The sequence below is a fragment of the Cupressus sempervirens genome, chromosome 5 (assembly GCF_028749045.1).
Source record: "Cupressus sempervirens isolate cs-2001-9-10 chromosome 5, ASM2874904v1, whole genome shotgun sequence".
Taxonomy (NCBI): domain Eukaryota; kingdom Viridiplantae; phylum Streptophyta; class Pinopsida; order Cupressales; family Cupressaceae; genus Cupressus; species Cupressus sempervirens.
In genome coordinates, this window is record NC_143122.1 from 915,291,629 (window position 1) to 915,313,650 (window position 22,022).

The 22,022-nt window shown below is 39.4% G+C and overlaps 1 protein-coding gene across 1 annotated transcript in view; it reads left to right on the forward strand.

The window, feature by feature from the left end:
• The window catches only part of LOC149558887 (neuroblastoma-amplified sequence protein), a 109,470-nt gene that overhangs the window by 14,695 nt on the left and 72,753 nt on the right, over window positions 1-22,022 (forward strand). Inside the window, exons 4-6 of the mRNA XM_089832905.1 lie at window positions 13,937-14,141; window positions 14,296-14,516; window positions 14,879-15,884. Coding sequence (XP_089689031.1) covers window positions 13,937-14,141; window positions 14,296-14,516; window positions 14,879-15,884 — 1,432 coding nt within the window. The remainder of the gene's footprint in view (window positions 1-13,936; window positions 14,142-14,295; window positions 14,517-14,878; window positions 15,885-22,022) is intronic.

The following is a 22,022-nucleotide window of genomic DNA, read 5'->3' on the forward strand; positions in this document are numbered from 1 at the left end:
CATGGAGTGAGCCATCTTAGTGATTGTTCTAGTTCGACATTCAACTATACTATTTTGTTTGGGTGTGTGGGGTGTGGTTAATTGGTGTTTGATGCCATGAGTATCCAAGAAGCTAGAGAATTCATTAGAACAAAATTCCCCCCCCCATTGTCTAACCTAAGAGTAATAATAGATTTTCCAGACTCTTTTTCAACTAAAGGTTTAAACTTCTAAAATATAGGAAATGCATCCGATTTCTTTTTAAGAAAGTGTACCCACATTTTTCTATTGAAATCATCAACAAACAATATAAAATACCTAGACCCAAGAATAGGATTGGCCATAGGGCCGTAGATATTGTCATGAATAGGTTGAAGTACTCGAGAAGCTCGTTATGAATTGCCACTGGTGAAAGGTGTGCGATCTTGCTTCTCAGCCTGACATGAATCACAAACTCCAAGTTGCTGAGTCCGAATCTCTGGCAAACCAAGGACAAGCTCTTCCTAAGCAAGCTGAGAGAGATAATGCACATTTAAGTGCCCATACCGCTGACGCCACAGTGTGCTCACAAAAGACTGCTGAGCAGCCATAGCTAAGTCCCGAGAATCACCAGAATCAATAAGTCTGAGAAGACCATGATCCTCAAGACCCATTGCAACAATAGGCTGAGTCGCCCAATTGTGGAGAATGTTGTAGCAACTTATCGATCGAGAGTAGATTTAGTTCCATCCCTGGAACGTGGTACACATTGAGGAAAATCATATTCCTCCCAATAGACTAAATCTAAATGTTGCCTTTGCCAACAACGGTGTACTCTTCGACGCTACAAAAAATAACAGAATCTAAATAAAGCTGGTAGTCAGTGAACTAGTGTCTGTGGTGGGTGAAATGATGAGAGGCACCTGAATCAATGTACTAGGTAGACAACTTCACATGATCTGCAAGTCTTTTAGCCATGAAGGCATAAAAGAAAAATTCTGTCTGCTTAGTGTGCTCTGCACTGTTTGCTTTGGGCTGCGAACCTGATTGTTTAGATTGGGCAGCTAAGTGTTTCTGACATTCAACCCTCATGTGACCAAACTTGTGGCAATAGTTGCATTGAATGTTCTTCTTCTAGGAGCCTTCTAAAGATGGAGTAGAGGACCTCTGCCGAGAAGACTGTTGAGACTTGCCTCCTTTTGAAAGGATTTAGTAGCAAAGGCTTGCTCTGTGGAGGTGGAGTTGGAACTGCTATTGAACTGTTGTTTCCACCAATCTTGCAGAAGCAGGAGTGTGCAGAGATCTGTGAATTTTAGATCAACACCAGAAGAAGTGATGTTGAGAGTCTTGATAAAATGTTCATAGGACTTGGGTAAACCCTTGAGAGTGATGATCACAATGTCCTCTTCCTCCATCTTGCGACCAATGACAAGCAACTGATCATGGATTTCTTGAATCCTATTCAAGTGAGCCTGGAGCGATGTTTTCTCATCCATGATAATAGAAAACATAATGTTATTCAAGAAGACCGCTTTGCTTTTGTTCGAAGTCTCATGAAGATTTTTGAGATGTGCCCATATCTTGGCAGCTGTCTTGCTAGATGGAATCTGAGAGAGCTGATCATCAGCTACGGATAATTTGAGAAGCATCGCCACCTCTTGATTATTCAGATCCCATGTATTCTGATCAGTACCAGGGGCGGTCGAACACTATGTAACACTCAAAACAATCTAATCGATATTCCGATATTCAAAAATTGCCATTATTCGTTGCTTTCAAGTGCCATAATTCAGAATATTGAATTTTGAATTGCTCTCGAGCAGAATATTAGTTAAAGATGCCATAACACGTTTTTCAATGAAAAAGTGTGAAAATTTGTGAAGGTATGTACTTAGAGGCAAAAAATGGAAGACTTGGAAAATTTGAAGGGGTACTCAAAAGAGCTGAAAAAACCCATAACAAATATGTTATCGGTTTTTGGATCCTCTAGCTTGAAAATCGAGGCACGAAAATTGAGGCACCCAGAAAAAACAAACGACAACCTAGTTGAAATCTTGAAAAAGCCATCATGGATCTATAATTTTTTTTGATCTGGTATATAAAATTAGGGTTTTGAACAAAATGACACTGCTGCAAAAAAAAAAAACCCACAAAAAATGGTGGAAATGTGTAGAAAAAATAGTTGGCAGTTGCAAAAAAATGGTTGTAAGAAGTAGATATCACAGAAAATAATTTCGAAAAATATTGCTCTGATAATTTTGAACAAGAAATTATAACATTTTTGAAAAAAATTCAAAGAATTGGCTCTGATACCATATTGCAAAGTAATTGGTAAATATTTGCTTAATATTAATAGAGACTAAGAGGTCAATAAATTCAAAAGAATAAAACAATATTTCCTTAAGAAATAATTGTAAAGAATAAAAACATTTTATTCTAGCTAAAACAAAGCTAAAGAAAGCTAACAGATAACTATAGACTAACTAATATTAGAAACATTCTAATATTTACAATAGATTACAAATAGATAACCATTAACTAATAATAGAATCTTATCTATTATAGTAATTTATAGAAGCAAGCTTCCACAAAACCACCAAGTGGTATTATATAAACCATGTGCTACCAAATCCCCACTGACCCACCTTTAATATTGGGCATTTAATTGTTTTCCTCCAACATTTAAATAATTACATCAAATATTATCACAATGTGTCAATACAACTCATCAAGAATATTCCATGAGAATCTCTACATGTTGCACACCCATCTAGGTGTTCCTAGGTGTAACAATACATAATAAAATAAAATAATGTAATATGAGCAATATTATGCAAGCGTGCAACACACATAATCTCAACATGAGAAACAAAGAGAACAAACATGATGTTAGGCACCATGCAAGCACTATAAATAACACTGTTATCCGAGGACTGAAGACAACAAACTAGGAAAAACCTATAAATATTGGTTGCATCCAAGCACTTACTATAAAAAGTAGTGAAGAAAACAAACCTATAAAACCCCAAAAGATTTGTGCTAGACGAGCACTTACTATAAATAACAACTACTATTGAAATCCTTTGAAATTGAGATTTGAACTTTTTGAACTTTTTATGGGCCAACTAGGGTTCGAACTTAGGACCACCTATGTTATGCTGGAGTTCTCTAACACTGAACTACTGGTACTCATAGGATTAGTTCATCTTTGGTTCAGATGTGGCCTTTTCACCATCCCACCTTAAGCGACTTTATAGAATTGTTGGGTCTCCTAGTTTGGCCTAACTTTGATACCATGTTGAGCTCTTCATAGACCAGTTAGGACTTGAACCTAGGATCTTACATTTTTTGTTGGATTGTTCTACCACTGAGCTAGTGCCCCTTATCGGACCTACCAATCTTAGTTTGGATGTGGCTTTCTAATAGATGTGTCACAAGTTAGTGGTAGCCGGACTAATGCTGATAAATGTAGACATGCCATGATATTTATAGCCTATGAGGGCAAAGCCTTTCTAGGACAGGGGGCATATTACATAATTGTTATTACTTGCCAAGGGTTGTTTGTGTTAGGCCCAACAGGAGGCAAGCACAATTGGGGGGAGGGGTGTGGGGTGTGAATCAATTGTATGCCAAATTAAATTCCAAACCACTTAAACAAATCACAAATCTGAAAGATAAACAATAATGCAAGGTCCACAATGCATAGCACTAGATATGTTCTCGGACAAACCTGTTAGGGAAAAACTTGATGGGAGTCAAACCCACAAGATGAATATACTCTGCTAAAAGCACTGCTTGGTTAAGAGAAAAATATAACAAAGGGAATACACTTGCATCCATAGGATTACAACTTAATCTGCATGCTCACTGCTCACAATACAATCACAGATCTGATGCCCAATTGGGTTCACCGATCAATCTTGATTACAGGGTAGGCATACTGTCCATTACAACCGAACTGAGAAGTAGATCTCCAATGCCAATACAGTTCCAATGAAGTACATACACTATCTCTTCACCTTCCTTTGAACATCTCTTACATCTGCGTACATTCATACATCTCACAATTGCAAATGATCTCTCATATATATGTTACAACGATTAAATATCAACTAGGCCAGCCAAGACCTATTACAATAAAATGCTACACACATTATGCTTAACCACCAATGCGATCCAAATCAAGTCATCCTAGACTTAGATAGGACCCAAATCAACAACCATGAACATGTAATAACATTGCCAATGTAGCACTAACAATCGCAACACGTTACTTTATCAAAGCAGTTAGGACCTAGATGAAGAAACACTAACACGCCACCAAATCGACAAATCTAATCTCTCCAATCAATGCGAATCAGCAACATGACCATCACATGATCCAAGAACACTAACAAGCAACATGAATACCATCCAGAACCTTTGCATCATCTCCAACTTGAAATCCAAACTCATCTTTTAACACTGATCACAAGAACACTAAAATACCAAACTCAATCATAACAAAATATAGCTTGCCATACTCTCAATCATGAACAACACTAGCCAAGGAGACAATGATAAGTTCCAATACAAACACCAGCTTCATAGCCTCTGAAACATCAAATCTGATTCATATTGAAGATATTATTTAACCACTGAACACAAGATCTCTATAATACCAACGACCAGTACATCAATCATAGCTTACTCAAACAATCATGCGAACCTCTCTAAGTTGACCAGAATCAACTGCAGACATATCATAAACTCCAACAAGAATCACAATAATATATCTTCATAAGTCATCTGAAATGAACAAACACAATATTCTGTCTGCAACAACAATAGCATGTTGACATTAGTGACAAAACACTAATGTCAGCAACATCAACAATCTTTGACATGCTCAACGAAATCTCCAACAACTTGAAACTCTAAAAAAATGATATGATTGTACTACCAATACATTGAATATACAGATTTTACAAACGTTGTAAAAAGTGTTAACGGAAAAGAAAAGTTGTCTAAATAAAGATAACATCTAAAAATAGAATTGATTAAGACAATTTAAAAATAGAGCCTAATTGACCATTAAACTGAGGTTCTTGTCGTTGGTAGAAATTTTGTATCAGCCGACGGGTCCCTTCGGGAAGGAAATTGTGTATCAAACGACAGGTCCCTTCGGAAAGAAAATTGTGTATCAGCCGACGGGTCCCTTCGGAAAGTTTCTTGTTATGTAACCGACGGGTCCCTTCGGAAAGGTTTTTGTTATGTAGCGACATGTTGTATGTGGCCGACGGACTCCTTCAGGAAAGTTCTTCGGAAAGTATTTATAACCCCTTCGGGCAGCATTGTATTCATCAGATCTTATCATGGAAGCATAATGCACTGTTTGGCTTATGCGAATAATAATAAGAAGAGTTTTGCTGTTCGGGTTTGTGTTCATTATTTGTGTGCAATTTTTAATTAACCTATGCGGTAAACATTTGGCGCCGTTGCCCGATGGACCTGGTACGCAGGCAGGTGGATATGAATTAAATGCCGAATCAGTTGAACAAAGATAAGAATAAGCTGAAGGAAAAAGAAGACATACGCGTTGCGCAGGAAAATTTAATTCTGGCTCAGCAGACAGAGCGCCGAAGGAGATTCCAGAAGATTGCCGACGGAAACAGGAGTGTGGAAGGATTGTTGAAGGAGACTCGACAACGGCTTGATTTGGTGGAAGAAGCGAGGGAGGAGTTTCTGAACCTGCATACGCCACGGGAAGAGAATCCTGATGGAAGGAGATCGACTCGCACGAGTGTGGAGTGACCTCTTCATTGGAGATATACTTCCGGAATGAATAGCTTCGGTTGACGAACCCTCTTCTTCACCAAACAGCGCGGGTGTTGAAAACAGTGCGGAAGTCGAAAATAGCGCGGGTGTTGAAAATAGCGCGGGTGTTGAAAACAGCACAAAAGCCGAAAACAGCGCGGGTGTTGAAAACAGTGCGGAAGCCGAAAACAGCGCGGGTGTGCGGAACAGTGCGGGTGTGCAGAACAACACGGGTGTTCAAAAGAGCGCGGGAGCTCAGAACAACGCGGGTGCTCAAAACAGCGCGGGCGTGCAAAATAGCGCAGGTACACAACAAAACCCTCAACATACAGTGATAATGGCAGGTCTGAAGGAAAAGTTGCCTAAATTTGATGGTGATGAAGCAGTTGATCCCATTCGACATTGTAAAACATGTGAAACAATCTGGAGGGCAAATGGCATAACAAATACAAACGAATGGATCCGACAATTTTCCGCTACCCTACGGGGTGTTGCGATTGATTGGTTTACTGATATTGATCCACAAAAGTTAAACAGTTGGGATAACATTAAGAAGGAGTTCATCGCAGAATTTCAACTCCTGTGCGACGATAATGAAATTGTAGCGGAGATATTCAATACCAAACAAAAGAAGAATGAAACAGTACGGGTCTTCGCCAGGAGGTTGAAGGACTTAATCAGTAAAATGGAGAATAAGCCAGCAGATGGGCTCCAGAAAAGATGGTTCATTGAAGGCCTTCACCCGAAGCTGCGAAAAAAGATGAAGATCGTGCCACCATCGACATATACTGAAGCATACAATCGGGCATTGAATCTCGAAAGTGAACAGAAGACAAAGAAGAAGAAGAAGACCAGCTCATCCGATTCAGATGACGATGAGCCTTCGGGACAAGATAGCAACGACGATGAAGGCAGCAACAAGAAAGTCCGTGCTCTTCAGAAGGACATGCTTTGGATGATGAGGGAATAGGAGACTAAGGGCAATGACCTATGGTGCACAGAGTGCAAGAAAGAAGGCCATACGAAGGGATCATGCCCGAAAGATCAATTTTGTGAGATTTGCCAGATTATGGGACACCCGGTAAAGGAATGCCCTTTCAACTTGAAAACAAGAACACTGCAGCAAGTGTTCCTGACACAGGAGGCATCCTCGTCAGGAGGGAACGGGAACACTAGTACGAAAGGTGCCACATCGGGCGGATACAGAAACAACCGGCACGGTCAAAATAACAACAATAGCAGCAACAACAATACAGGCGGAAGGAGTCGAATTCAGTATGATGCGAATGGTTGACCGATTGTTCAATGCCGCACATGCAATCTGTGGGGTCACTTCGCCCGAGAGTGTACAACGGCGAACAAACCGAAGTTGTTATGCAAATGGTGTGGACTTGGTGATCATGAAGATGCTAGGTGTCCGAAGTCGGGAGTAAACTTGATCACCGTCGAGACGGACGAAGAAGAGGTTTTGGCCATCACATGGTAGCAAGCAAAAGTGTACCCCGACCTGGCGGAAGAAAAGAAGAGATTGGAGGAAGCACGGGTAGAGATCCAGAAAGCAACACAGGCAGAAACGACACACCTGAAGGACACGCCAAGTACTTCCGTACGGAACTGCACAGAACAAAACATTGTACGGCAAATTTTGCAAGCTGAGATACCTGTCAAGATAAGTGATCTGTTGCTCACTATGCCTCAGCTCTGATCGACACTCACAAACATCGTTCCCCCTGCTCAACTACCAGGAGAACATGGAAGGAAGCAGGAAAGTGGAGCAAGTACAGTGGACAAAAAGGAGAAGGAAAGTGGCCCAAGTGCAGAAGATCCGATGTTGTTAGCCCTCTCATCCAGACGCCATCCGACAGTCGTCGAAATGGGAATTCTCGGGACTGTATTGACGGAAACAATTGTGGACGGAGGGTTCGGTGTCAATGTGTTGCCTGAAGACACTTGGAAAAAGTTGGGACAGCCGACGTTATGGCCGCCTACATTCCAGTTGCTAACGGCTGATCAACATGGAATCAAGCCATTGGGAGTCCTGACAGCACAACTAGTGATGATTGGAACACAGCCATTCTTGTTGGATTTCGTCATGATCCCATTGAAGCAGAGAGGATATGATGCCATTTTGGGCCGGGGGTGGCTGATACAAGCCAAGGCGAAGCACGATTGGAAGAAAAATACTTTATCACTTGAATGCAAAGGCCAGAAGTATGTCATCAATCTACACACTCAGATGGTTGGAGAAGAAGCTCTATCGTCGGATTTTGAAGGAGAAGACGATGGGAGGAGGCAGAGTATGGAACCTGATTAGGAGGGAGTCCTACGATTGGAAGGAGATGACGATTTGGATTCAGTAAATGGTCTTTACCACTGGCAGATAGAGGATTACGAGCTCTTTCTAAGTTGTAATATGCTAAGGATCGACGAAGGTAAGAAAGAAGAAGGAAATGAATGTCCGAAGGAACGCAGGGAAGCCGAAGGAGGAAATGAATGTCTGAAGGAACACAGAGAAGCCGACGGAGGAAATGAATGTCCGAAGGAACATGGAGAAGCCGAAGGAGGAAATGAATGTTCGAAGCAACACACAGAAGCCGAAGAAGGAGACGCGGGTATGACTGAAGCTGAAGGAAAGAACATACAGTACGAACCCAAAAGAAGGAAAGATTCTACTGTACGACCGCGTAGGAAGAAATTATTATGTCGAACCACAGATATAGCAGAAAGGTACCGGCAGCAAGGAAGACACACGATATGGTCTGCACAGGCAACAAAGAGGAAGGGTTCAATAAAAGTTGTAGCAATACAGAGTGAATGTGTTATTGACGGACAGAAGGGGCAGTTGACGGAGTCCATGGTAGCGAGCTTCGGGAACAAACTGGGCGATATGGAGATGACACAGAACAGGCGTAGCAGGTTTCAACTCGGATAGTGGGTGTTAAAGTACGACGACCAGAATGAGATCAAACCAGGCAAGTTCAAAGTTAAGGGGGTCGGGCCGTATCAGATCCGGGAAGTAGGGGACAATGGAGCAATAAAATTATGGACTTTGGATGGACAGGAAGTGCTTCAAGCAGTGAATGGCTCGAAGCTGAAGGTATACCACGGTCGGAAGACTTCTGCGTCAGGGAATGGCCTTCAGGCGACCCCTTCGTCGTTGTAGACTGATGATGCCGACGGTCGAAGTGAAAACTGACTCTGCTGTTAAAAAAAAAAAAAAAAAAAAGTGATGAAAAAGCTATTGTATGGATTTTTGGAAACAAAGCACCGTACGGTTTCTTAAATGTTCACCGCACGGTTTTGAAGGAAGTGTACGGATTTTCCAGTCCAGTGTACTTGCATCTTGTTACGGATTTTTTTGGAGCTTTTGAGCAGTGTACAGAAAAGCATCAAGTCTGATATGTATCGTACGGATTTTAAAATGATGATGCAATGTACGGGTTTTAAGTAAAGGTTGCCGTACGGATTTTTCAGTTTGGCAAGAGCGTACGGATTGGCATAAACTTGTACGGTTTCCTTCACACATGAATGTATGGTTTTTTAAGCTATTTTAACCATGCACCATACGGACTTTATTGAAATCACCGTACGGTATCCCAGTACGGATTTTCAACAAAAGTTATGGTACAGATTTCTAGTATAGTGACTGTACGGATTTTGGGGGGGTTGATCAATACAGATTTCTACATGTGCTGTACGGATTTTTGAGGAAAGCCATTGACATTGCGAATTTTGGCCGCACGGCGTATAGAATTTGGAAGTAAAGACAGTGTACAAAAATTAAAATTTGGAATGCGAGGTAATTGTACGGATTTTTCAAGCATATCATGTGTACGGATTTGGATTACAAGATTACAGATTCTGAAGAGTGGGGTTTTGGCGTACGGCTTCTACTTGCTATTTGGTAGCACAGAAGGGTGACATGAGGTTTTCTTAAAAAAAAGGTCGACAAATCAAGAATGCTCAGAATGAGTATCAGATGATGCCACAGGGTAGAGGAAGAACCAACGATTGTCAAAAAGAGTGTAGAATCGGCAGAAAATGACAGAAATGGTGTGTTCCGTGCAGTTTTGTGTGGGCTTCAGAGTGCTAATTTGGTCTTGGCAGCGAGAGGCGCTGCCCCTCGACCCCGCCGGGGGCGTTGCCTCCCTGGACCCCCAGTCGTTGCGGATATCGGTCGTGGGAGATTGACCAGTTGAGAAGACTTAGAGCTGTTGCAGGCGTGGAGTGTCTGTGTACCAGAGGCACTGAGAGTAGGTGTTGGCCGTGAGGCTGTCTTAGTGGATGCGTAGAGAGCTCGGGAGGAGCTGATCATCCAGTTGGAGGCAGTGCAGTGATACTTGGTTCAGTGTTCTCAGAATTGGAAGGTAGAAAGCGGCACAGGTGGCTATTAGGGTCAGATGTTAGATTGGCTAAGGTGACAGTGTTGAAGACCAATTAGTCAGTCAATGTATTTTGGTTGTTGATTTGTCTCAGAGATTTTGTAATAGTCGTCAGGAGACGACTTTTCATTTTGGGGGGGATGATGTCGTCGATAGAAATTGTGTATCAGCCAACGGGTCCCTTTGGGAAGGAAATTGTGTATCAGCCGACGGGTCCCTTCGGAAAGAAAATTGTGTATCAGCCGACAGGTCCCTTCGGAAAGGTTCTTGTTATGTAGCCGACGGGTCCCTTTGGAAAGGTTCTTGTTATGTAGTGACATGTTGTATGTGGCCGACGAACTCCTTCGGGAAAGTTCTTCGGAAAGTATTTATAACCCCTTAGGGAAGCATTGTATTCATCAGATCTTATCATGGAAGCATAATGTACTGTTTGGCTTATGCGAATAATAATAAGAAGAGTTTTGCTGTTCGGGTTCGTGTTCATTATCTGTGTGCAATTCTTAATTAACCTATGCGTTAAACAGTTCTAAATAACGAGATAAAATTAGCAAGAACCAAAGCTACTAAAAAGATTCTGATCATTCTATCAACTACTCGACTGACATAACAAAATCTTCTTATCAAAAAGTTTAGTAGGCTGACTCATAGATCTACCACTGGTAGAGTTGCGAAACTCTGATTTTTCTGGCCTGGCAAGTTTTTGCCGAGTGAAAGTTTTCCATCTATGGCTCGCTGACTCCTCTTCAAACACTTTGTGCTAGGAGCATGTTGTTGAGACTTTTCCTAGTTGGTCTTCTAATCAACAAACTGTTTTCTGCAGAACTTTTGGATATGACCAAGACTTCCACAATAGTGACATGTTATTTTCTTCTCAAAAACTTTCTCAGATTGTCCTCCTTTCTTCTAAGTGGACATGCCTTTGCCTTTATCTATGGTAGTAAATGCTTGTTTTGTACTGACCATGTCACTTCTGCTACCAAACTGCTCTCTCCACCTAGCTTGTTGCGACAATTTATTGCCTAACTCATCAAATTTAAAATCAACACTAGTGGAGGCAATATTGAGAGTTCCAAGAAAGTGCTTGTAGGAGCATGGTAAAATCTTCAGCATAATAACTACCATGTCTGCCTCTTCCATCTTACAATCGATGGCCCCCAATTAATCATGTATATGCTTGATCTTCATACGATGCTCTTGGAGAGACATCTTCTCATCTATCATAAGGGAAAACAACAAAGTCTTCAGAAAGAATGCTTGGCTCTTGTTAGATGTCTCATGAAGACCCCTCAAGTGATCTTAAATCTTTTTAGCTATCTTACTTGATGGAACTTGTGGAAGCATCTCATCAGTGACTGATAATCTCAGTAGCATAATCAACTCTTGCTTATGCTTTTCAAACTTGTGTTGATCTTTCTTGTAGGACAACTAGTGGTACACTGGTACTGAAAATTGAAAGCACCCTTTGCTTCCAAGTTTTATAGTTCTTGCTGTTGAAACATTGATTGCCTTCCAACATGATGTTGCTCAACAAACACCATTCCTCCCATTTTTTCAATGAGGTCAACTTCTCACAAAACTGAAAGATCTGATTTTTCCTGTCAAGAACCAGTCAAAAACCTTCAACAAACTTTAAGGCACTGCTCAGAAAACAAAAAATCCCTTGCAGAAAACAAATTGATTTTTCTCCAAAATCATGCAAAAGTAAAAAATCACAAATTTTGCTGGAAAACCTAGGAATTTTTCTGCAAACTCTAGGTTGCAAAAAAATTATCAGCAAAACCTAGAAAATGCCAAAATTCCACGTGGTGAAAAAAATAGACCTCACATGGGTAGAAAACAATGGTTTTGTTAAAACCCTAGGTAAGATAAAAAAATAACGCAAGTAGATAATCATCCAGAAAATTGCTCCAGAGAACTTTCACAGAACTGCACATAAAATTCTGCAATGCAGATTTTTTCATTAAAAATATTTTCGAAAAATTCTGGAAATTAAGTGCACAAAAAATCTAATGCTTCATCGCCTGCTTTGATAACATAAAACTTGAAAAAACTGATATGATTGTATTACCAGTGTACCAAATATCATAGTCTGCAAACTCTCCAAGTACTCTATTTTCTTGTTGGGCAAGTACTCACAAGTTTAACTCTTTAAGTTTTTTAAGACACAAAAAACCATGGGTAAAAATGTCGATGCAAGTAAAACATTGGTTAAGATGTGTTTTTTTACATGCTGTCTTTGCTATAAAACCATGTATTTCTTCTTTCAATTTGTAAATTTTTAATTTAATCCATTTTGTAATTAAATTTTACAAAAGAAAATATGTTTTATAAAGATATTTTAATTTTAGTTTTTTTGAATTTACTGAGTTCTCTTTGAGTATTTTCCAAGTTTTTGCTGAGTTGGAAATTTTGGGCTTGCCAAGTACTCTCCGAGTCCAAGCCTGCAAACTATGCCAAATATATAGAGTTTACAGGTGCTATAAAAAGTATTAATGAAAAAACAAAATTGTCTAATTGAAGATGATGACTAAAAATAGAATTGACAGACACAATAAAAAAATAGAGCTCAAATGACAGTTAAACTGAAATTCTAAATAGCAAGCTGAAAATAGGAAGAATGCAATATACAAAAAATATTCTAATATTGCTATGAAGTGTGTGATCTCACCTTAAAGAGACAACAACTAATATGTTTGTTGTGGCTCACGTATACCATATTAACTATCAGCTCTATTCTTAGCTTTCCTTTTCATATTCACCTAAATTTCTAGTTATGCAATACCTCACACATTCTTCATGTATAACTGCTCAAGGTACTACAGAATCTGTATTAGACGGGCCAGAAACTTCATTATCCATAACTATGATGTCTTTCTGGCGGGCTGAATAGAACTATGTAATGATTCGATGCCATCTTATCTGATTGAGGATGAGAGAGAATACTAACTGCAAGTTGTAAATGCAGGTTCCTAGACGATCACATGTATCTGATAATTTGATTGTAGCTTGCAAAGACACCCCATGACTTTTAGAGCCACTCCCGAGAGAACTTGTCCAGGTGAATGAAATCCTAGAAGTATTGTTGCCTTCTATTGTATTTATTTTCTGTGAGGAAAAAGCCAGATATAAGGGCATGTTATATACTCAATAGAGTGTCATTGATTATCAAATGTTACTGTGAAGTGTCTTGTTCTGTGATCATCTTAGAGTGACAAGACCTATCCTTCATGTTCCTTGACTTGTATGCATACCTTATTACCTATCAGCTATATTTGCAGCTTTCCTATTTCTTTTTTGTACATATTGTGAACTGCTTAATCCTTAACATATTATTTTGTAGTATAGAGTTCTTGGAATAGTTCATATAATGTAGTATTATTCACCATGAATACCTTGCTGAGAGACTGACTAGGGCTATGAAATGATTTAATACCATTCAAGCTGGTTGAGGAAGGTTGGAAGACAATGCTCACCACAAAAATTATTTACAGATGTTGAAGATTTGATTTTGTAAGGAATACCTTGCACATAAAGGATAAAATTTAGTATGAAAGATAGTTCCAAGATGTAAAGGACTTTTCCCTCTCTAATGAAATGCATGTTTGGGCTTTGACCTCAAGGTACTTCCAACTGCAGTTACATTTATGAAACAATGTTAAAGGAATTAGAATGGTGCATCTATCTTGTGGTGGAGGGTGTGTGTGGTTGTTTGGAAAAATAATAATTCATCTTTCACTCCTAATTAGAATTTTCAGTGTTACTTAATGGCATCATTATATTTCATGTTTCAACTGCTACAGCTCTGCCTGAATCTGAGGCTTTCTTGTATGGAGTTTGGGTGGATCATTGGAATATTCTTGCAGTATCTGATAGCTTGGATACTATATACTTTCTAAAACCAAATGGAGAAGAGCTGAAAAGGATTCCAAAAAACCATTTTCAAGAAACAGGGGCAATTGTTGGATTATTTGTATGGGAGGATCAGACTGCTAATGAATCTGATAGGTATTTTTTAAGTTACGATTTTTTTTTCCCCATGATGTTTATTAAATGAACATGGTATACAGAACTTCTCAGAAATCATTATGAAACACTTATTTCACAATTTTCAAATTGTTAAGTTCGCCATTCTTCATCTAAATGGACAGTAATCTTGCAGGTATAATATTATTGTTATTACAGAAGATTGTTTTCTACACCAGGTGGTTGTTGATGGGGAAAATATTGCAATTACTTCTTCTGTCAGTAAGCGAGTCCAACAGTTAAAACTAAGAAAACAACACCCCTTTGGTATCACGTGTTCTTGCTTTCACCGAGGACTTTCTATGCTTGTTTTGGCAGGGCCTATAAGAATGGATGAAAAAGATGAGGGTGTTGCAGGTGAGCTTCACAATAGGATTGCAGTTGTCACTTGAATTTTTCTATCCAGTTATGTGCAAGCATTAAAGGATTTTGTTCTGGAGCATAACGTTTCAACAAGTTGGGGTTCTTTTCTAAAAGATGAAAGAATACTTATTTACTGAGCCAAGTAGTGTTGTTTATTTATTACGATCTTAATTCCATGATGTAAAGAGTCCCATCTTAATGAATTTTCAAAGCTTCTCATAAAACTTGTGTATATATTTGTTTAAATTTACAATAAAATCTAAAAACCTAATTCAAATTTGTATTTTTGCTTTCAAAAGAATCTAGACTTTCTTCTATTATTTATATAAATATATTTCATTTCTTTTATTATTCAGGTATATATGGTCTTTCTGTCTGGCGCTTAACAAAGACATTAGATCTAGAGCTGATCTGCTTTCATTCACAACTGAGAGGAGTACTCTCTTTCCCAAAGAACCACTCAGGACCATTCGTTTCTCCAAAATTGATCGTTGCATCTTGTGGCAGGCATCTTGCAGTCTTGGATTTGACAGAAAACTTGTCTGTGTTAACCCTAGAAGGGAGGCCACACTCGGATGAAATTTCACTTAGTGAAAATATAATGAAAAATTTAGATGAAGGAATAGTTGCCGCAAGTCTACATGGCATTAGGGATATTGCATGGTGGTCGAAGGGAAAACTTCTGGTTGCAAAAAGGAATGGTGCTGTTAATGTAATTGATATCCTTAATTTCAGCAATATTCTAGAAGAGGTCCCACTGTTTTCCTCCCCAGTAGTGGGCAAACCTCAACAAGCTGAAGGGCATATTTTTGTTTTAGAAACTTCATTTTCCGAGCATTTATCAGAAGAGATAACTAATTCTGTAGAGCACAAAAAGTCTGAGGATGTGCTAGATAATAGGAAGAATTCTTCCCTCACTAATCCTGAGAATGGAAGCAGAGGCGTTGGATGGAAGTTGATATCTCTATTGGAGCAGTCAGCATCTCAAAAATATAAAATACTAATAAATGGTCATAAATATGAGGTTGCACATCAATTTGCTATCCAGCAAGGACTCGATAAAGATGAAGTGTTCAAGTCTCTATGGCTACATTCTGATTATGGAAAAGAGGCAATCCAAAAATATTTGCCTAATATTGAAGACAGAAGTTGGGTGCTTTCTGAGTGCTTAGATAAGGTAGGTTCAAGTGTAGATTCTATACATGCTATTCTCTCATATGGGCTTCTTGAGACAGAGAATTACAAATTTCAAGGAAGGCAGAAACCTGATAGCAGTACAGCTTGGAAATTTTGTACAATGAGACTTCGACTCCTGCAATACAATGACAGGCTTGAAACATTTTTAGGAGTCAACATGGGCAGGTAAACTTACATTTGATTCTATATATAATTGCATATTCAAATTATTTATTTGGAGCCTTATTTGGAAACTGTCTCAAAGTACTGAATAATGCTCTGGGGTCAGCGTTAATTAGTATGGGGCAAAGATGCAGTTTGGGGTGCCTTGTGTTTAGATCCTATCTTGTTAACAGACATGAAACCTTATAGTTTTTTAATATTATTTCCAGTTTGCTTTGCTTGGCAACTGAGATATGACATATACCATGAACATTTTTCTTTGATAATCAGAGTGTGTGTCTCCTTTATAGCATATTCCCTTGTTTGTTCACAAGATTTGTTTTGAATTCTTCCTGTTGCAGTTGCTTTCTTCCTCTCATTATGAGAGTTATATTTCCTTGCACCATGGAAGGGAAATAATTAGGCTACCAATATAGTGAGCCCATCATCCAAACTTTGAATATTTGCTTTATGAAAATGGAAATAGACACAAAGGATCCAAAACAAACATGTATTCACACGACAGAATTTCTATGTGATGAAGATCCTTCTAGGTAGGAAAATGTCATGGGAAAAGCATGCAACTTTATTCCATGTGAAAAAATGGATGTATAAATGTGCTTTTGAGTCTTGCCTTTTGTAATACCTTTTTCTCTATTTTCTCTAGAGTTTTACCCTAAAATAACAATTGCATAAGGTTAGGATTAGGGTGTATGGGTGTTTCTTTAATTGTGTAAATCACAATCTGAAATCCTGCAATATGGTTAGTATTCATTTATAGTCATAAAGCCATAGCTAGTTTTCTTTAATCGGAAATAATCATAGAAGAGAATGTAAAATTGATCAAAACATTGCTAGAATTAGTTTTGACGTGATTCAACCATGAGAGGAAATGGGAGGAGGGTTTAATGAGTTGTCCTAGAAACCTCCTATGCTAGGCCCAAGTGTGGATACATTGTTCCCCCGTGGCCTCATGTGGACCTTTCCATGCATATGAGGTGGGCTACCTAGTGTGGGATCCTATCGCTGTTTCCCTCCATCCAACCACCCTCAACTTGGCTTCCTTGATTGAAAGGTCCACCTCCCATTATAGGTATTGTGAGGGTTCTTCAAAATAGGGTGTCTCGAAAGTCTACCCTTCCCAAGCCCATAGATTGTCCACCTTTCCCTTGTTCTCCTAGCCTCCTCCCTTGAGGGTCTTCAACAGGTTTTGGATGGTCTGGCCTCTTTTTGTGATTCGGGGAAGCTGGTGGTTAACTTGGGCAAGACTTGAGTGATGGTTTAAAATTGCTTGATGAACTCTCATCTCCACTTCTTTTTTTGGGGTGAAGAGCTTGAGATCTCATCTTCTTACACGTACTTGGGGGTCAAGATCTTTGGATCCCATTTCAGTGTGAGACTCGCTGTGCAACCCAAGGTGAACAAGGGGTTTGGTTCCCTTGCTCTGCTTGAGAGACAATGTTTTTGACATCACTTTCAGGGCACTATGTCCAAGATGCCTTTCTTGGACTTCTTGATCAGGTTGAGCGTGCTTCATGGCTCTGTGGTTTGGGCCCCCTCTCTCTTGGAGTTAGACTGGGCTTCGTGGAGAGAGTTCAAATCCCTTTTCTCAAGTGGATCATTAGGTGCCACTAGTGCATTCTTAGTATCAATTTGTCTAAGCTTGGAGCCCATCCTTTCAAACTTAGGGCCATCTTCAATTTAGTCTGGTTTCTCCATTGTCTTTGGGGTTTCATGAATATGGTTGAGGGACACCACAAATACTCTTACCTGGTCTATCGCTCCTTAGAGGCGGTTGTGAGTGCCTACTCCACTGGCTGGGCTCGTCGCTGGTATGCTTAGGCCTCTGCTCTATTGAGGTCAACGGGAATTAAGATTGACTACCTTCTCCTCTTTCAATTTCCCTTGGATGCCTCCACTCACCTTCTCCCTCCCAAGCAGGAGTTCAATAGGAACGTCACGATGGACATCTACAAGCGATATATTCTCACGACATGGGTTAACCCCTTGGGGGGCTTCGCTTGAGGATGACCTTCTATGCAGAGTACTATATGGATATATAGGATGGGGTCATCATGCATCCTTCATACCTTGCTCGATGTTGGATGTGTTAAGAAGTAAGGTCCACACACCACAACTGAGATGGGGGGTGTATCAATTGTGAGCAAATATAATTAATTCCAAACTTATAAAACTGATCACCAATAAATTAGAATAATAATGCACAATAATAAGAAATTGTACACCATAACACATTGATTTTTGTTCTCGAGGAAAACCCTTGATCAGAGGGAAAAACTCTGATGGGGATGACACCCACGAAATAGTGTACTAATAAATAAGTTCGCTGTGAAAGGATGTGACCCTGTTAGGAGTTAGATACAATGCATTTAGTACAACAATCCTTGTTAAAGGACAAATCCCTGTTAGGAGACCTTGAACCCTTGTTAGAAAGTTCTAACCCTGTTACAAGTTGATAAAAGGCACATTGTCCTAGTTCACTGCTCAAAAATGAAAGGATAAACCACCTTTTCAAAAGGATAACAAATCCAACAATGTGAATTGACTGATCTGCAACTTACTTTGCCAAAACAGTTCTGTTGAAGTCCACTAGGGGTGATAGATTCCACTCATACCTCTTCTCAAAGCATCCAACAACTTCTCAACTTTGTGTTGATAATCTAGTATCAAGGCCCACATCTATACATCTGATTCCATGCATACCATACCTTGCAAATGAGGAAAATGACTTTCCTTTATATCCATTACAAATAATTTATTAGGCTGGCCTATTAGGGCTTCACCAATTAATTACATAGGACCATGCTAAGGCATACATGCCTTCTCAAGCAATTATACAATCATTACATGAAGTGTCCCACACACTACAATACGAAGTTAACATGTGCCAATAACATTCCACATGCTACAATGACCCAATTGGCTGCCAATAAAATGCATCACACGTTACACATCAACCACCTTTCTAGAGTAAGCCAAATGACTCAAAATTCCAAACATATGCACACGAACAAGTCTTCTATCATCTTCCATGCTTGCCAACCTTAATTTTTGCTCGCTATCAAGCTTCAACAAAAACTGTAATTGTCTCTAGCATACTTTCCTACTCACTGGTCTGCTACCAATCTTCACTAAACAAACTGTAATTTATTTAGAACATCAAATAAAGCACAACGAACATAGACATGATGTCTACATTCATTCTTCTATACAAATGTAAGCTCATATATCCAAATCTGTCAACCAGTGCATGCACTTAACTGATCAATGACTTGCTATGTATAAAATCTTAGTCTCTCTTCAACCAAAGAACATATGTCGACATAAATGACAAAACCTGCCATTACTACAACATCTCTACAACACTCAAAAGCACATCCTATTTCCAACAGGAAGCACCATTGCTGCACATCTTTGGGATCTTTTAGGGTGGGCTTCCATCAGCTTTGTATCTAGACAGACCACTAGATTGACATGGGGGATCAAATCTGTCGCCTTTGTTACGCGAGGGAGGTGGAGGCGGAGACGCTAGCCCATATATTATGAGATTAGAGGAGGTTTTACTGTCTGTGCAGGGGGTACTAGTCCCTTTCATCCTTTTTCAGACACACTGACTAGTTGTGTCTTGCACTCTATCTCTAGGGGGCCATGTGGCTTTGGGATCACACTTTATAGCTTCAGTTCCTGTCGAGACAAACTACAAATCATCTCATTACCTCCTTACGTCTGTTTCTTTGACTTGGTGTACCAAGTGGTTGCTTGGCCTCCCTACTTTGGGACATCTATAAGATCTTGCAAGGTGATACATGGCAGCAACCCTTTACCTCCAACGGTTCTTAGTGATGGCCTGGGGCTTCCTTTCACCCCAAATTGTATACTTTGGTTCTGGACTACTTCTTAGTGATGATGAGTGATTAGTTCCTTGCCAACTTTTACTTCCGGTCTTTGTTGGGCTCTTGCTTTCTTCTTGCTTTGTTTACTCTTTACTTGGGTACCAGTTGGTGTTCCCAATGTTGGCTGTTCCTTTGTTGTATTGTTTTCATTCTCTTAGACCCTCTTTGTAGCCACTTGTTGGACATTAATAAAATTATCTTATCTATGGCTGCTTGTCCTTTATCTTGTCCTTGGTTGAAAACCCCTGTTCCGTACTTCATGAGTCACTTCTTGTTCCCTCATCCTTGGCTACAAAGTCTTGTTCCATACTCAATGAAGCATCACTACTACCAAAATGGTTCTTCCATTTGTCTTGTTGCAGGTTATTGCACAAATCATCAAATTGTAGGTAAACATTGCTAGATGTAATGTTGAGTGTTTCTATGAGATGCGTATAAGCGCATGGTAAGTTTTTCAATGTTATGACAGCCATGTCTTCTTCTATTGTGTGACCAATAGCTGCTAATTGATCATGGATGTATTTGAATTCTAGCAAATGATCTTGCAAAGACATCTTGTCCATTATGATTGAGGATTATATATTCTTTAAGGACAAAGCCTTCCCTTTTTCTGATGTCTCATGTAATATGTCCAATGTGTTTCCAGATCTTCGAAGAAGATTTTCCCAAAGAATTTTCTAGAAACATTTATTCTACGATTGATAATATAATGAGCATTACGGCTTCACGTTTATGCTCATTGAACTTGTCTTTGTCTTTTCTCGTAGCTGTTGGTTGGGTTTCCAATCTGAAGGACAAATTGATCAAGGAACCTTTACTTGAAGATGGTGAGCATCCTTTGCTTTTAGGTGTTGTAAATTTTACTAGTGAACTGTTCGCTGCCTTCCCATGTGATGCTAGTCAATGAAGCCATACCTCTTGCATTCCAGAAACATGAAAAATAAAGAACTGTTATTTTCCTATAAGCTGAGTGTTCCTTGAGCCTATTGTGACTTAAGTAATATACATGTTTTTATAAATTCATCACGACTTGGAATGGGTGACTCTTTTTGGGTTTCACTTTTATTTCCTTAAACATTATGGTCGTCGGTTTTGTGCACTTAGAAACCGAGTCTTCATGGGTCAACTTCTCCAACGGGCAATTTGAACATGATTGAGATTTCCTATTCTTCCAAAAACTATCTCCCTCAACACATTCACACTTCCTTCTTTTTGAGGCCCACAACTTCATCCATAACAACTACAATTTATATTTTATTATCAATTCAAGTAGCAAGTCGCTTTATTTTTGACCTTTAGCATCTTCGAGTTATATGACCCACTAGTTAGCTAGTAGATTAGTATGGCTAGCTATGATGCAGTACAAGGCGGGAGAATATCCAAAGGAGATGTCCTAACCCCCTACAATTAACCACACAATGGAAGATAAACAATAACGCAGAGATTTTGATCCAAAACAATGCTAATTTTCATAATAGAATCATAAGATTTACATCCAACATGCTCGACTGTAAGGCCTTTTGGGGTACGACCAAATACATAGCAATTACAATGATAGTTCTGCAAGACCTTGCAAGATCCAACCACTAGTTAGTCCAAACTCACAATCTGGTAGAAAACCTCAAGAAGAATCTAAACTTGTGCTCCCAAGCCACCAAGCAACTTTCTTGTTTCCCAAGCCTACACTTAGCTACTAGCTTTGCTAAACTTCGCTCCTCACAGTTACTCCATGCTGAAATGAATGACTCAAGACACCACAAGATCCCCTACTTATACTAAACCAAGCCACAAGTTGGCCTAGCAAGTTACATTATATAAACCCTTACATTAAATAAAACCTCAAGCCACAAGCCGGCTTGGCAACATACATTAAATGCATGAAATAATTGAATACTTAAGACAAGCCCCAAGTCTACAATGCATAACTAACTCATGTGACAACATAAAAGTACACGCCCTTAGGCATAGCTTCACGTGCCATCTAACTATCCAAATCCAAGAGCACATAAGCCAACTCGCTCAGATCGAAGCTTGCACAAAAAAACTCCAAAGTCTGTCTAGGAAATTACAAACATGCTACCAACTGCCACCAAAACGGCTCTAACTCCAACACAATTACTCCAAACTTAATGTGCATTTAGGACAAGGTTCCCCAATGTGCCTCAAACATAATTCTAACTGCGCAAACCATGATTTCACAAAATTGAGCTCAAAGATCTTGCATACATGATTGCTGACTACTCGAGGA